General features: G+C 26.8%; 2 protein-coding genes and 1 long non-coding RNA gene across 4 annotated transcripts; 2 read left to right on the plus strand and 1 right to left on the minus strand.

The window, feature by feature from the left end:
• Window positions 1-2571: 2571 nt before the first annotated feature.
• LOC111499129 lies at window positions 2572-3674 on the plus strand. The gene is made up of 3 exons (XR_002720903.1): window positions 2572-2636; window positions 2749-2875; window positions 3565-3674. It is a non-coding gene; the product is annotated as an uncharacterized LOC111499129 (long non-coding RNA).
• A 3250-nt stretch (window positions 3675-6924) lies between these two features.
• Window positions 6925-9141, minus strand: LOC111499162 (40S ribosomal protein S21-2). 2 transcript variants are annotated; one of them, XM_023150667.1, is made up of 4 exons: window positions 9052-9141; window positions 8688-8761; window positions 8461-8593; window positions 6925-7157 (listed from the first exon to the last, which is right to left on the minus strand). In XM_023150667.1, exons 2-4 carry the CDS (start codon window positions 8735-8737, stop codon window positions 7092-7094), a joined length of 249 nt encoding a protein of 82 aa, XP_023006435.1. In that variant the 5' UTR covers window positions 8738-8761; window positions 9052-9141; the 3' UTR covers window positions 6925-7091. The 2 variants fall into 2 exon arrangements, with proteins under 2 accessions (XP_023006435.1, XP_023006434.1); XM_023150666.1 differs by having other exon boundaries at window positions 8688-8758; window positions 9052-9134.
• Window positions 9142-12690: 3549 nt separating this feature from the next.
• LOC111499183 (protein RALF-like 33) lies at window positions 12691-13399 on the plus strand. The gene has a single exon (XM_023150699.1). It carries the CDS (start codon window positions 12744-12746, stop codon window positions 13125-13127), a length of 384 nt encoding a protein of 127 aa, XP_023006467.1. The 5' UTR covers window positions 12691-12743; the 3' UTR covers window positions 13128-13399.
• The last annotated feature ends 906 nt before the right edge of the window (window positions 13400-14305 follow it).

Consider the following 14305-nt stretch of genomic DNA (forward strand, 5'->3'; position numbering starts at 1 on the left):
TAAAAAAGGGCCTGTCCGATTTGTTTTATAATTTTTTTTATTTTCTCCAAATAAAGCAAAAATTCTTATTTATTTCCTCACTTTAATTATTATTAGTACAAAGATTTAGGGGAATGGTCAAATAATCAAAGATTTGGTCCTCAGTTTACGTAATAGCGTCGCATTAAAAAATAATAATTAATTCGTTCTATATACGGAATATTTGTGTTTTTGTGTATAAATGTATGGAGTTCGTTTATTTATTTATTTTTAATGGAGAAATTATTCCAAAAAAAATCATAAAAATTGTGGCATGTAATTTATTTTGAATTATTTCAAAATTGTATTTTTCTATAAGATAATTATATGTTCACAGTCTTATTAAATAAATTTTATATTTTTTTAGAGATATTTTGAAAGAAAAAAAACTAAAATTTAAGTAATATTATAGACAAAATAATAATAATAGTAATAATAAAACACAATTAAAGCATTAAATTTAAGAATTAAGGTGAATTTGATAGTTTTTTTTTTTTTTTAATTTCTAAAATTTAAATTTATTTTTCAAACCATCTCCCCTTAATCGAGGTTCGACTCCTTCTCTAGCATCCTCGAACTTTTGACTATCTTTCGAGGCTTACAACTTATTTGTTTAACATATGAGAATTCTATTGACATGTCTAAGTTAAGGGCATGACCGTGATGTCATGTTAGGAATCACGAACCTCAACAATGGTTGGTTATGTTCACTTTGAGCATAAGCTCTCGTGACTCTGTTTTGGGCTTCCCCAAGAGACTTGATTGGAGATATTTTAACCATTCTTATTTTTAAAAACTAATAAAAATTCAATAGTACTGCGGATAAATATATTTTTAAACTCTTTCAAAAGTCAAAGTTTAAAAAGTATTAGATGAACACGACTCTCCACAATAGTATGATATTGTACACTTTGAGCACAAGCTCTCATGGCTTTGCTTTGGGCTTCCCTAAAGATCTCATACTAATGGAGAGTATATTCTTAGATTATAAACTCATGATCATTCCCTAAATTAACCAATGTGGAACACTTTCATCTAACACCTCCCCTCGAACAAAGTACGCCTCCCCTTAATCGAGTCTCGACTCCTTTGGAGTCTTTGTCATTTTTGACTGCTTTCGTACCTTCGAGGAGGCTTGACTCCTTTTTTCTTTTTGGAGTCCTTTGTTCGACATTCGAGGATTTGTCAATCTATTGGTATGGTTAAATTTAGGGCATGACTCTGATACCATTAGACAAAAAGTATTTTTATTTATTAAACTTTTTTTAAACTAAAATATAATTTAATTAAAAGACAATATAACTCACAAGTTGTCTCTCTTTTCTCTCATGCATTGATTTCGAGTGAAACCAGGAAAAGAATTGTCTGTCAAACGAGATTTACTTCAGTCTCAATTCTTTTTTGTTTTTTACGGAAGGTTAATCTTGTATGTTACACAAGAAATTGAGAATTTTATTATCGTTCACCTCTTCCATTGATGTGAGATCTCACAATCTAATCATTTGAAAGCCTACCATCATGACTGACACAACATTTAATGTCTAACTTTAATACAATTTGTAACAGTCCATGCTCACGGCTAGTAAATATTATCTGCTTTGGTTTGTTAGCCGCACGATTTTAAAACATGTATGTCAGGAAAAACGCTTTTATAAGAACTGTTTTGTTTCTCTCTCTAATCAGTGTGAGATATACCATTGTTGTTAAAGATAGGTAAAAAAGTTGGTGCCAAGCGGAAAAACTGTCACTCAATTTATCTCTATGTCTCCCATATTTAAGAAAAGCTATCACTCAACGGTAGGGATAAAAAGTTGATATTTCCCAATCGCTCACGTCAACTGAAAGGGTTGGCACATTGAGGTGTAATTCAGCTTCTAATTCTTGGTTGATTGGGTCGTTCATGCCTCATCGTTTAAGAAGTAACCATAGAAACGACCAAAATCTAAGGAAAAATTTGAAGTACTTTATCGCTTCAACCAACACTCTCGGTGATCTTTATTTTTAAAAATTAAATATTATTTTGGTTTATGTTCCTAAATTTAATATTTATGCTTACCATGAATATTAAGTTTAGTCCTTAAAATTGGTTAATTATTAATAATATTTTTCATGCATAATATTTATTAATCACTAAAAAAATATTTTATGCTTTCATAAAAAAAAAAAAAAAAATCTAAATCAAATTATATTTTGAGTAACTTTAAAATTTTCAATTATAAGTTTAATTTGATTTAATCCTCATAATTTTAAATATTTTAATTTTACAAATTATTGTGTTAGTGACGATAAGTATATTTTATTTATTAGAGTTAATTTGTATAATTAATTTTTTAAAAAAAAATATCTAAATAAATATTACAGACAAAATTAAAAATTAAAAAATATTTGAGACTTGCCTCCACCTATCTGAATGCGGTTCTCCAACAGCCCGCCAAAATGCACATTACTTGAAATCCAATTTCCCGCTTCGATTCTCCACTTAAGCCTCGTTATAATCGACTATAAATAACGTCCCAAGTCGAATTCCGTAAGAAATTTTTAGCGTTTTGAACGGATGTTCTAGAATGGTTGAAGAAACGCTCTCGACTCGGCTTCCTTCTCTCTTTCTCCTCATACAGGTCTCTCTCTTTATTATCATCTCTTATTTGATTTGTAAATTCATGTTATGAATCCGCAACGTGTTTGCGTTTTCATCTTCTCTGTTTCCGTCGCTGTTGTTCGCTTCTTTAGGAGGAGATCGAGATTACGTTTGACTTGAAATGGCGTCGTTCTACTTCGAGATTTCCTTGAGTTTTCGATTCATCTGTGCACTTTGAAGTAAACGGAAAAACCAGAATACGTTTCATCGGAGATTCGAGTGAGTTGATTCTTAACAGACTTCAATTTTGTTAGGCATTGTTTGTGAATATGAAACTGATGAAGCTCGAGATCAGATCGCATGTTCACAATTATGAATGCAATGTTATCGGTTGCCAAACACTTAAACCTAAAGAACTTCACAACGATCTACGAATTATATTGAATCGGAATGAGTAGATTTGCAATTTTGGATGAACTAGTTGGTTAAATTTTAAAATACATCTGGCCTCTTCTTTTCTTCATTATTGCTTTGCGAACTTGCGTTCTAGGATATATTAGTATAACTAACAGTTTATTGTCGCTTGATCGAATCTTAATCCAAGTTGGCTATATTGAAAATTTTATTTGCATTGCAACAAGATGAAAACTCGAGAAAAATTCTTTAGTTTCTGAACATACCGGTATGAACTTTTTTCGGATTTCTAAAAACTCAATGTCATGATAATATGTCTCTCTTTATAGAACGGAATCAAGGTTCCAATCGGCTTAAGACGCCGGCACTCCATTTAGATTTTATTATAGCTTTATTGATTCTTCCATCTATCTGCTTGGCCGCTTACTAGACTGCAAGGATTTGATTCCGTTCTGCTAAACTGATGCCTCGTTAACAATTTTTACTGCCAAAATATTAGTCTCCATACGCGAATCCGGGTTGATATCTGGCATTTTTTCCCTTCTAATTTGCAGGAACTATCACGATTGCCCAACACAAAATTTTGGATCTCTTGATTCTTTGAGGTATGTTGAGTTTTGGTAAACCTTTAGCCTCTCTATTTGATCTTTTCAAATTCAATAGGTCTTAAAATTTTAAAAATCATTTAATATATTCTTAAACTTCTAATTACATATTCAATATGTTTTAAAATTTTACAAATTATCTGATATATTCGTAGGTTATTGAATTTTTAATTTTATGTTAATAGATTTTTTTATCTATTAATTTTTTTTAAAATTAATATACTTAGTGAATTAATTGAGAGATGATTAAACATTCTACAATCTTGAAAATCAAAAAGTTTTTAAGAATTTGATACGTAAATATTTATGAATTTGAACCAGCTTTTAAGGCCGTATTCAATATTATTTTGGTTTTTAGTTTTGATGAATTTGTTTGGTCTCTTTCTGGAATTTAATCATAAATTTATAAAATTAAAAAATAAATAATAAAGTAAATAGTTGTCAAAAGTGACCTTAATCTTTAAAAAAAAAAACAAAGAAGTGTAGAAGAAGGTAAAAAACAATAAAATTCAAAATATTCTTCAACGTCCATAAATTTATTCCGAGTTGAAATTTGTCATGCAATAGGGATTCATTGGGCTTTGAAGCTCTTACGGTTTTTATTTCATTGATTCTTTTTTTTTTTTTGTTCGACTAAAAAGGGATGCAGTGAATGATTGATTCCTTATTTTGCGTGCCATCTAGTCTCATTATTATTTTGTTTTAACCTTTTCAACTTTACAACTTTATCTCCATAAATATCTCAAAACCTTTTTCTAGCGATTTCTTTTTTTTTTTTTTTTTTTTTTTTTAATCAAGTTTAATATACTTGTTTCGTAGCTTTGTATATATCTATTGGTTGAGGATTGCTTGTCACCTACTCTTCAGCTTACACTCTCTCTCTCACGTAGAAAGAAAGGAAAGGGAGGAAGGAGGAGAAGTTTCATACTCTGTTTTCTCTTTGTGGGTTTCCCTTCCCCCTGTTTTGTCAGAAAAAGAAAAAAAAATATCTTTCTTTCTTTTNAATATTTTTATTTTATTATCTGTTTTCAAACACATTTTTTAATAAAACAAGTTAAAATTTTAAAACTAAAGAATAGTTTTAAATTTTTTTATTTTGTTTACTCTTCAAATATGTTTTTCTTAACGAGATAAGAAACTTATAAAATAATAATAATAATAATAATAAGTGTGTGGAAAATACAAAATTTTGAAAACGTGAAAGGAAAATGGTCATCAAATTATTTGTTTTTATTTTTGTTTTAAATATATTTAATCATTTATTTTATCTCATTCTCATATTTTAAATTTTAAAGCATGTTTAATTCAGTTGATTGGTTCACTTAAGATGTATTTGGAATTGATTTTGAAGACTTCTAAATCAATTATAAATGATTTTTAACCGTTTAACTATTAATTTAATTTAAGTATTTTTCCAATTGCATTTATTTGCAAAATCTAACTAAGAGTAGCTCTTCAAATTAGCTTTCCTAAAAATTATATCTAATTGTTTTTAAAATATGATAATTCTCTTCTTTTTGTTTTTTTTTTTTTCATTTAATTGGTAGCTTCTATTATCTTATTTTAATTTGAGTGAACTTATTTTTTTTGTACATTTTTATTAAATTGAAATAACACTTTTTTCAATATGATATTTTAATAATTTTTTTCTTATCAAAATATAAAATTGTGTAATTGTTAGTTTAATTGTCTTATAAAACTTTGAAATTAAATATGAACATAACATCATACATTATTGAAATACAATCTCTATTTTGTTATTGTTATAATTAAGTTGGAACAACTTAGTATTAATTTATTAAACACTTTAAAAATTAATTTTTCATCTTTAAACCTAAAATTTACCGAACATTATTTAATTTTATATTGCATTTTTTTTTTAAGTGCAATTAACATTATCTTCCAAACTATAATCATCTTAAAACTAATTTATTAATTTTTATTCTTTAAGTTGTGTTATTTCTATCATGCCTCAGATTTTAAATTTTTGTACCAATTAAGAATGACTCTTTTGACTCTTTTAGGATTAAAATTGTGTAAGAAGCTTATTTCTAAATTTTATTTTTAAAGATATTTGAATAATTATTCTTACTATGCTGTAAGAATGGGAAAATCATTTGTCAAACAAAAAAAAGTATCATCAATAAAACAGTCAGTGTCAGTAACTTCATTGCAATTTTCGAAGCTGAATCTTGTCTGTTTTTGCTATTCTAAACTAAGCCTACTCTTTTATGCTTCTTTTCAAAAAAAATAGATTTAAATATTATATTGTTCCATCTTCTCATTTTATTTAAGTATTTTTATTTGTAAATATTTAAATTCAATACTTATATCTTCAATAAATCTTATAGTTAGTTTGAAATTATTTTTATTTAGTTATATTGATAATAACTTTTATAAGTAAGAAAGTCCCAGTGTGAATGTGTCAAAGTTTAGATGGCTAATAGGGATTTTTTTTTTATTATTTATTTTTAAATAAACTTTGATAGTTCTTGGTTTAGAGATCGATTAAGTGGCCAACAAACAGCCTAACCCACAGTACTAAAAAAATTGGTCCGTTTAATGAGTTAAAGGTCGGTAGATTTAAATGAAGCATACCTCTAATAATATAATACTTAAGAATGTTGCATAGATTTTCTTGAATTTTTTTATTATATTGTTCTGGCTAAATTAATAAAAATAAAAAAAATAAAAATAAAAAACCACTAAATTTTATACATTTTCTAGAACATTTCTAGTTGATAGTGTTTTAAAAAATTCTTGAATTTAAAAATTTATTATCTTTAAAGAATTTAAAAAAAAAAAATTAAAAAAAAAATCGTCACTGGTATTATAGAAGTTTAAAAAAAGGTTTATTGGAATTAATGAAATGTTTGAAGCATGGTTAAGAATTTTTTTTAATTTAAGTGTATTTTTAAAACAAAATTTGAAATTACAAAGTTTTTGTTTTATTATTGAAACTTGGATAAAAATTTCATGTATATCACAACATAAATACGTCGTTACGATCAGATGAGTCCACCCACTGAATCAAACTATGATTTGTTTTTGTTTGTCTTACTGTAAAATTTGGATATATATGTTATATATGCATATATATAATTAAGGGAAAATTTGGAATTTGAGGAGTTAATTGAAGAAACATGAATAAACGAATTTATATAAAATGAAGCCGGATCCTTGTAAGCGCCAAATATAAAATTTATTCCTGAAATAACGTCTGATTAAAAGGAAAAACTATAATGAAAAGAGTGGAAAAAAAAAAACAAAATTACTATAACAAAAAGTGTGAACATGAATCTACTAACAAGTGATAAAAAAGGAGGTATCATCAAATGAACATTTCAACAAACACTAAAATTTTATAAAAGCGTTCATCAAAAGGTTAACAAAGGCATTCCCACAACATCCATAATTCGCAATTAACTAAAAACTCAAATGGAAATAAATTTAAAGTAGAAGAAAAATAGAATCTTCTAGTTTTGGCGAATTTCTACTTTCTTCTTCTGCCATAACCTGTCTATAGCACTGTCCGCATCTCCCTGTCAATTATAACCCATAATTACATTAATTTTGTTATAAACCCAAAACAATATGCCCACTCATTATCTAAACGTGCAAAAAAAAAAAAAATTATATTAAGATTTCAAGCATTTCCCTTATATCAAAGACGTTATAAACCCAAATTTCAAGTTTGAACTGAATATATTAAAATTGCATAAAACGCTATTTCTAATAAATTACAAAAACAAATACCAAAAATGGAAAAATCTATTTATATTAAAAGACACAAACAAAGGTAAGACAACTATTATACTTATACAAAAAGTTTAGTGCTTTTTTTCAATTAATCTAAAATGTACATACCAACTTCATTAAAATATAATTTTTAAAAATATACTTTATTACTTAAATGGAAATCTACGATATATATATGTATAATCTTCATACATTTTCGTATGAAAGATGACACAGAAGTAGTCAAATAAACAAAATACTTTGAGAAGTTTAAGAAACTAGAATGCCTAGGAACATTCAAATCCAACATTAAGTTCTCCTTCAAAATGATTTTGTATTTCATTAAAAACTAGAGTCCAAAATACTTGGTTCTTCATTTAAATGAATTCATATCTAATGAAAAACTGAGTCAATAATGCAGGTTTTTCCTTCTAATGTTTGGTTCAAGTTTCTATAATTTTTCAAAATAAGTACGCACATGCGGAACAAAGGTTTAATCAATGTGCTAATAAGATGTTCAAAACACGTCCAAAATTAAGTTGAATCAAATAGGAATACCAAATGAAGAATGTTTTAACTATCAAAACAAAGAAAACTAATAATACGCCTAGTACTAATAATCCTAATCTTTGAACGGAAACATAAAATCTTAGTAAGAAAAATAATACGAATTAAAGCAATTTAAGAAGGCTTGAAAAACATGCCAATTTATGTACCCTAAAAGATCAAATAGCTAATTAGATAGTAAAGAAGAGCGTAAAACTCCCTAAGAATGTAAATGATACACAGAAAAAAGTTCATTATAAGTTAGAAAATTATCGAAAAAATTAATGGAAGTGGAAAAAAGTACATGAAATCATTAACAAGTTTTTAGGTTAGTACATAAAATCAATGAAAATGAGGTTTGATTAAAATCTTAGGCAGAAAAATGCATCAAAATTATCAACATACAGAAAGCAATTTCAGGAAGAAAATGCTTTGATGTATGTGAAGCAGCCGCCAAATAACCAAAATTAAAGCACAAAAGAGCAAAAGATTGCACCAAAAACACATAATAAAAAAGCGTGCAGCCAAAAATATGAACAGAAAATATTTATGAAATCGAACCTGAGCACGGATGTAACCGCAGAGTGCGAAAGTGGAGAATTGGCCAGTGTAGATGCCATTCTCATCCAAGTGACCAACATTAATCTGAACCGAAGCGTGGTCCTTAGAGGTGATAAGTCGGTTCGTCGCAGAGCTGAAATCGATACCACAAAAAGAAAACTCTGAGAAGGTTAAAAACCGAAAAGCGAAGAATGTAAAATAACAAACGAATTGCGCTGATTACGCACCATTTCCTAGGAATGTAGAGCTCAGTGATCTTTCCTTCTTCGTTCTGCATATTGTCTTCGATGCTAAAAACCTACTTCAGTAGAGAAACAACGGATTAAGACAAAATTTGACTCCTAGTCCGTAATATGAATTTACAAACTCGGAACTAGGTAAAAACAAATAGAAGCACTTTCAGAATCTGATTTGCAACTTATCGCAGCGTTTTTAACACGGAGACAACAGATCGATAACTCGATCACACAATCAATGTAGATAACGAAGAAAAAAGCAAACAGAGTCTAATTGTTGTTTTCTGAAGCAATAAGAAGAACAAAAATGACAAAAAAAAAACTGAGAAAAATCAAATGCATTGAGAGAGAGTACCAGTCGGCCAACTGCTGCGGGAGGGGAGTTCGAAGGATGAAAACTAGGGTTAAGTGCGCGCAAAACCCTAGCTGGTTTATATACTTGCCGTTACTGGGCCTGGTTCTCGGCCCAATACTTAGTTTCTACGTTCTTTTGTATAGCCCATATCATAGTTGGGCCGTGAAGTAACAAAGGGATGAAGTAAACCGTTTATTTAAAATATGATAAATTACCCAAATAATATAAATTTATTTAAAATATGCTTAAAATGTTCATCTCATTACCTTTTTCGTTTTCTTTAATAATTGTGTAATTTTTTATTTTTTTTTTATTTTCTTATTGTGAAAAAATTAGTTTTATTAGTGAATAGAATTTGAGTTTGGTAGCATTTTGGTCTCTAAGTTTTAAAAATTTACGTTTTAATTTATAAATTTTGTTTAATAACATTTTCGTCGTTCCTCCTTACAATATCGAAATAATGATTTTTGTGTTTTACTATTAATTTATATAATTTTATAATTTTCCGCGTCATAATTAAAAATCATGATGAAAAAAATAAATACATTGTTAAAGTACTAAATGGAAGAATAAAATAAATAAATGTACATCTTAAAAGGTCGGAGGTCAAATAAACTTTAAAACAATAATTTTACCTGAAATTTATATTGAATGTTTTTTTATATAAAAATTTTATTTTCTAAAAGTTTTATTAATATTTTCTAACTTTTTTGAAAAATTAAAAAATACTTCAAAAATTGTGTAAAAACTTATAAAATAAATATTTATCGTTAGTGCTGCGTTTAAAAAATACTCATAAATTTTCTACAATAACATCAAAACGTTGGTATATAATCTATCATAAACAATTTTTATCCATATATTGTCAATAATAATTTTTTTTTAACGTTTATTTACAAAGATAAAGAAGGTTCATGCTACCTTGAAAATTTTTTAGATATTTTTTAAACATAGTACTCGAGTGGTAAGCATTTTTTTAATTTCTTTTTTAAGTCGAAGAATATTAATAAATTATTCACAATTTTCATCTAAAATTAACCATAAATATATTTTTTTAGATTTTTTAAAAATTTTTCAAGTAATTGGGAATGCAAGGCTTTATTAATTCCACACGTACGGCTGGCTATTGACGTCGCGGACCTTCTTAAATTACCACACGTGTTTGGTTTATGTTTCACAACTATATTTTTTTTCATTTATGACGACTGTGTCCTTTTTTTATTCATTTATTTTATTAATTTGGAAGTTTAATCTCATTTGTATTTATATAATCTCCACAAATTGGAAAAAAACTATAAAATAAAATATTTAAAATTTTAATTTTGTATTAGACTAGTATTAAAATTATTAAAGTTTCAATTTTTTAAAAAAATTAAATAATATATTAAATATAAAATTAAATTTATGGAATTTAAATTTAAATTTTACATATGTAATTTTAAAAATTAATAAAATGTTGATTTTCAACTAATTGAATATAAAATTTAAATTTCGATCATTTATAAAATATTTTTTAAACTTTACAAAGTAAGCAACTATTATATAGTTATTAAATTTATAAACTAATTATACATAAATCTAAAAACTGAATAATTATACACTTAATTTTAAAAAAACTTGTTTGATAAATTATTTTATTTTTTAAAATTAAAATTAATATAAATTTTTCTTTTTAAAAAAACCAAACTAGTTTTTTTTTTTTAAATAAAACAAAATAGAACCTTTTTAAATTTTATATTAGATTATATAAACTAATTGAAAAGAAATTAGGAGAGACAAAGTATAATTATAAGAAAAAAAACAGAAAATAAATTGTTGTTATTACATAATAAAAAATCACATAAAATAGACAGCGAATTATATTTCAACACGTGTCTAGCCACTCGTAAGTTGATTACCTCTCCCTATCATGATTTGCTGTCCCATTAACTGGCATTACCACCCATACAGATCACATCACGCCTTTCTTTTTCTTTTTCGGAAATTATTTTTTCTTTTCATTTCGTTTTAAAATCCCTCTTCAACTTTAATTATTATTATTATTATGATTATTAATTGTTTATCTATAACCATAGTATTTAAGGTCTGGCATCAGTATTCTTGAAATAAATAACCTTTTTTAATTAAATTTATAACTAAATTTTTTTAAACTTTAAAACTTTCAATAATAACTTAAACTTAAAAAACCATTATCATTAAAATAAAAATCATTAATATTTTATATCATAATTGCCATTAATTAATGTTGAAGAATAGCTTTTTTGAGTAAATTAAAAAAAAAATCATAGGTATTTTTTAAATATTTTAAACTATTTTTAAAGTTTAAGGGTATTTTAGGACTTTAAAAAAAAGTTAAAAAGGTATAAGTGATATTTTTTTAAAAATTTACCTATATATATTTTTTAAACAATATTAAAAATCAAAAAGAAAATTTTAAAATAAAGTACCAAAAACTAATATGTATTTTTTTAAATATCAATAATATCGTATATAAGTAGTTTTTATATCAAATATAAAATTTATGATTATTTTTATTAATTTAGCCATAAAATTATCTATAATTTATAAAAAAAAAACATGATGACGCAATAATATAAAATTTAAATTATAAATTAAAAAAAAAAAAGACGGCGTGTTCGTTCCCGACGTGCAATGTCAACTTGTATTTTGGTCAAATTTCTAAACAAAAAAAATTGACAACAGAATTTTGAAAATTTCACAATCAATGAGCTGTCGGCCAAACTCCTCTCTCTCTCTCTCTCTATATATATATTTTTTATATGATAATGTAAAGTCGTATCCAAATTTTTTTCTACAAACTAATATTTATAACCAAACAGAAAATATTGATTCATAAATATGAAAATTAAATACATGTTATTCAAATGGTTAGATATGCATAATTTTTAATTATTTATAAATTAATCATATTTAGCGTGCTTGGGTTATTACATTTAAAATTAGTTTCAAATTATATAGATATATTTTTTTTATTATAACTAGGAGTAAATTCAATAAATATAACGTAATAATTTTTCTTTGATTTAAAATAATTATTACATTTAAACAAACTTTATATAAATGCATATAAATTTATTATTTTAAAAAATTGAACTATTAATTTAGAAAGTTATTTGATAGAACTCATTACTAAATTAGTGTTTATTAATTCGAAGTTAATTTTTATTAAATTTGATGAAATATAAATTATAATTTTTATAGAATAAAATTTCAAAAAAAATTAATTTTTTTTTTTGTTTTATTTTCATTATTCATTTTTTGGGTATGATTTTAAGATAAAAGTAGTTACAAATCAAAGTTTAAATAATTAATTTAATTATAAGAGATTTGCTAACTTAATATAATTATGTTTTTAACTTAATATAATTAATTTAAATTATATATATATTGGCCTCGTATGTATTTATTTTATTTTTAGGTGTGGGTGGCAACAAATTAGAGGCCTAAAAGTCTTGTTATTAGTGGGTGCCAATAAATTTCTTCACATTCTTAAAAAAAAAAAAATAATAATAAATCAAATTGATAATCCAAGCGCGTGAAGGTCAAGTGGCAACCTTGTAATTAACAGGAAACCCAGTGGCATTTCTGTATAACCCTTGACCTTATATGGACGAACCACATTCACCCCGGTTCCTCTAGAAACCAACGGAACTTCTTGGTAATCATCCAAAATGGGTATCTCACGCGTTTCTGCTCTCATTGCTGCGTTCGCCGTTCTCGCCGCTCATTTTCTGATCTCATCGGCAACGGCCATCGATTTCTCCGGCGACAACGAGATTCTCTTTGCTCCGACTAAATCCGAGTGCCGAGGCTCAATCACCGAGTGCTTTCTCGCTGGAAACTATGACGATTCCGGCTTCGGAATGGAGTTCGAGATGGACTCTGAGATCAATCGCCGAATTCTAGCGACTACTCGCTACATCAGCTATGGTGCTCTGAGGAGGAACAACGTTCCTTGCTCCCGCCGCGGCGCTTCTTACTACAACTGTCGTCCAGGCGCTCAGGCGAATCCTTACACCCGTGGTTGTAGCGCCATTACTCGCTGCCGAAGTTAATTTCTCGCTTCGTTCTTTTTTGGATTTAGATTCCTCGCCGTATTCTATCGGTTAGTACTTCTTGTGTTTATACTAAATATACATGTCGATCGAGAAATAAAATCCATACTGATGATTGAAAATGTAATTTAAATCTGTTTCTCTGAGTCTTCTACATGTTTTCCTTTATTTTTTTGTTGTTTTCGTGACTGATTCTGGATATTTCCAGAAACATTTGTTCTTGCTTGCGATTGCCAATACAGTGATAGGAAGAAACACAGTATTCGTATAAATTGAGTTCTTCATTTTTTATATAATTTTCTATATGTTTTAGTTGGATGAATCGATGCAGATTTTTTATTTCACCTCTTATTTTTTCTAATCTGAACAGAATGTTCATACTTCCCAAAAATAATAATATTGATTTTAATTTTATACTCTTAAATGATACATTCCTTGGCCACAATTTTTTTTTCATATGAACATTTTTCAAATTCTAAATAACCTGTGAAGACTACATAGTTTTCATTTCTAGTTTAACTAAAATAAATTAAATATGAAAGAAAACTCCTTATGAACACAGTCTACAACCGAAAAAATGAGTTCAATCAATGATTTCCATCATACAAAATTATTAAAGTTTCTTTGAAATTACGGTAAGAACTTTAGAAAAAATGTTGGAGTGAAAAACAAGCTTATAAAAAATATTCATATTATTTAAAAAAAAATTAATAAGATTCATAAACGTTTTTCCAAAACTACTGTTAATTTTAGGCATCATTTTCATGATATTTTAGAAAAAAATATAATTTAGCTCTCTCTATATATATATACATTTTATTTTGAGAATGAATTATGAACAAAATCCAAGCATGTGAACGTTAGAGTAGAAGTAGCGATAATAACGAAAACTCCAACTAAGATTGATTAAGAGGCAGGCCAATTGAGTTAGCGTCACATGGCGGTCACTGAAAGGCATTTGCAATCGAATTCGATCCTTGTCTGTAATGATGGGATCTTAGCTTTTCTGTTGGCCGGTTATTGAGCGCCTTATACATTTCCCTGTCATTTTAGCATCCGTGAATCCCTCCCTTTCTTAAAGGTATGTTTGGGGTTGGACCACCACCACGTTGTGGGGCCCACTTCATGTTTTTTTTTTTTTTTTTTTTTTTTTTTTTTTTTTTTTTTTTTTTTTTTTT

Source organism: Cucurbita maxima, unplaced genomic scaffold (assembly GCF_002738345.1).
Source record: "Cucurbita maxima cultivar Rimu unplaced genomic scaffold, Cmax_1.0 Cma_Scf00026, whole genome shotgun sequence".
Taxonomy (NCBI): Eukaryota; Viridiplantae; Streptophyta; class Magnoliopsida; order Cucurbitales; family Cucurbitaceae; genus Cucurbita; species Cucurbita maxima.

Bases quoted from the DNA above. Each gene is read 5' to 3' on its own strand.
- LOC111499183 (XM_023150699.1), top strand. From the start codon at position 12,744: ATGGGTATCTCACGCGTTTCTGCTCTCATTGCTGCGTTCGCCGTTCTC.
- LOC111499162 (XM_023150667.1), bottom strand. From the start codon at position 8,737: ATGCAGAACGAAGAAGGAAAGATCACTGAGCTCTACATTCCTAGGAAA. The intron at 8,594-8,687 runs GTGCGTAATCAG...TATCGATTTCAG, and splicing joins CTCTACATTCCTAGGAAATG to CTCTGCGACGAACCGACTTA. The intron at 7,158-8,460 runs GTTCGATTTCAT...TATAATTGACAG, and splicing joins GCGGTTACATCCGTGCTCAG to GGAGATGCGGACAGTGCTAT.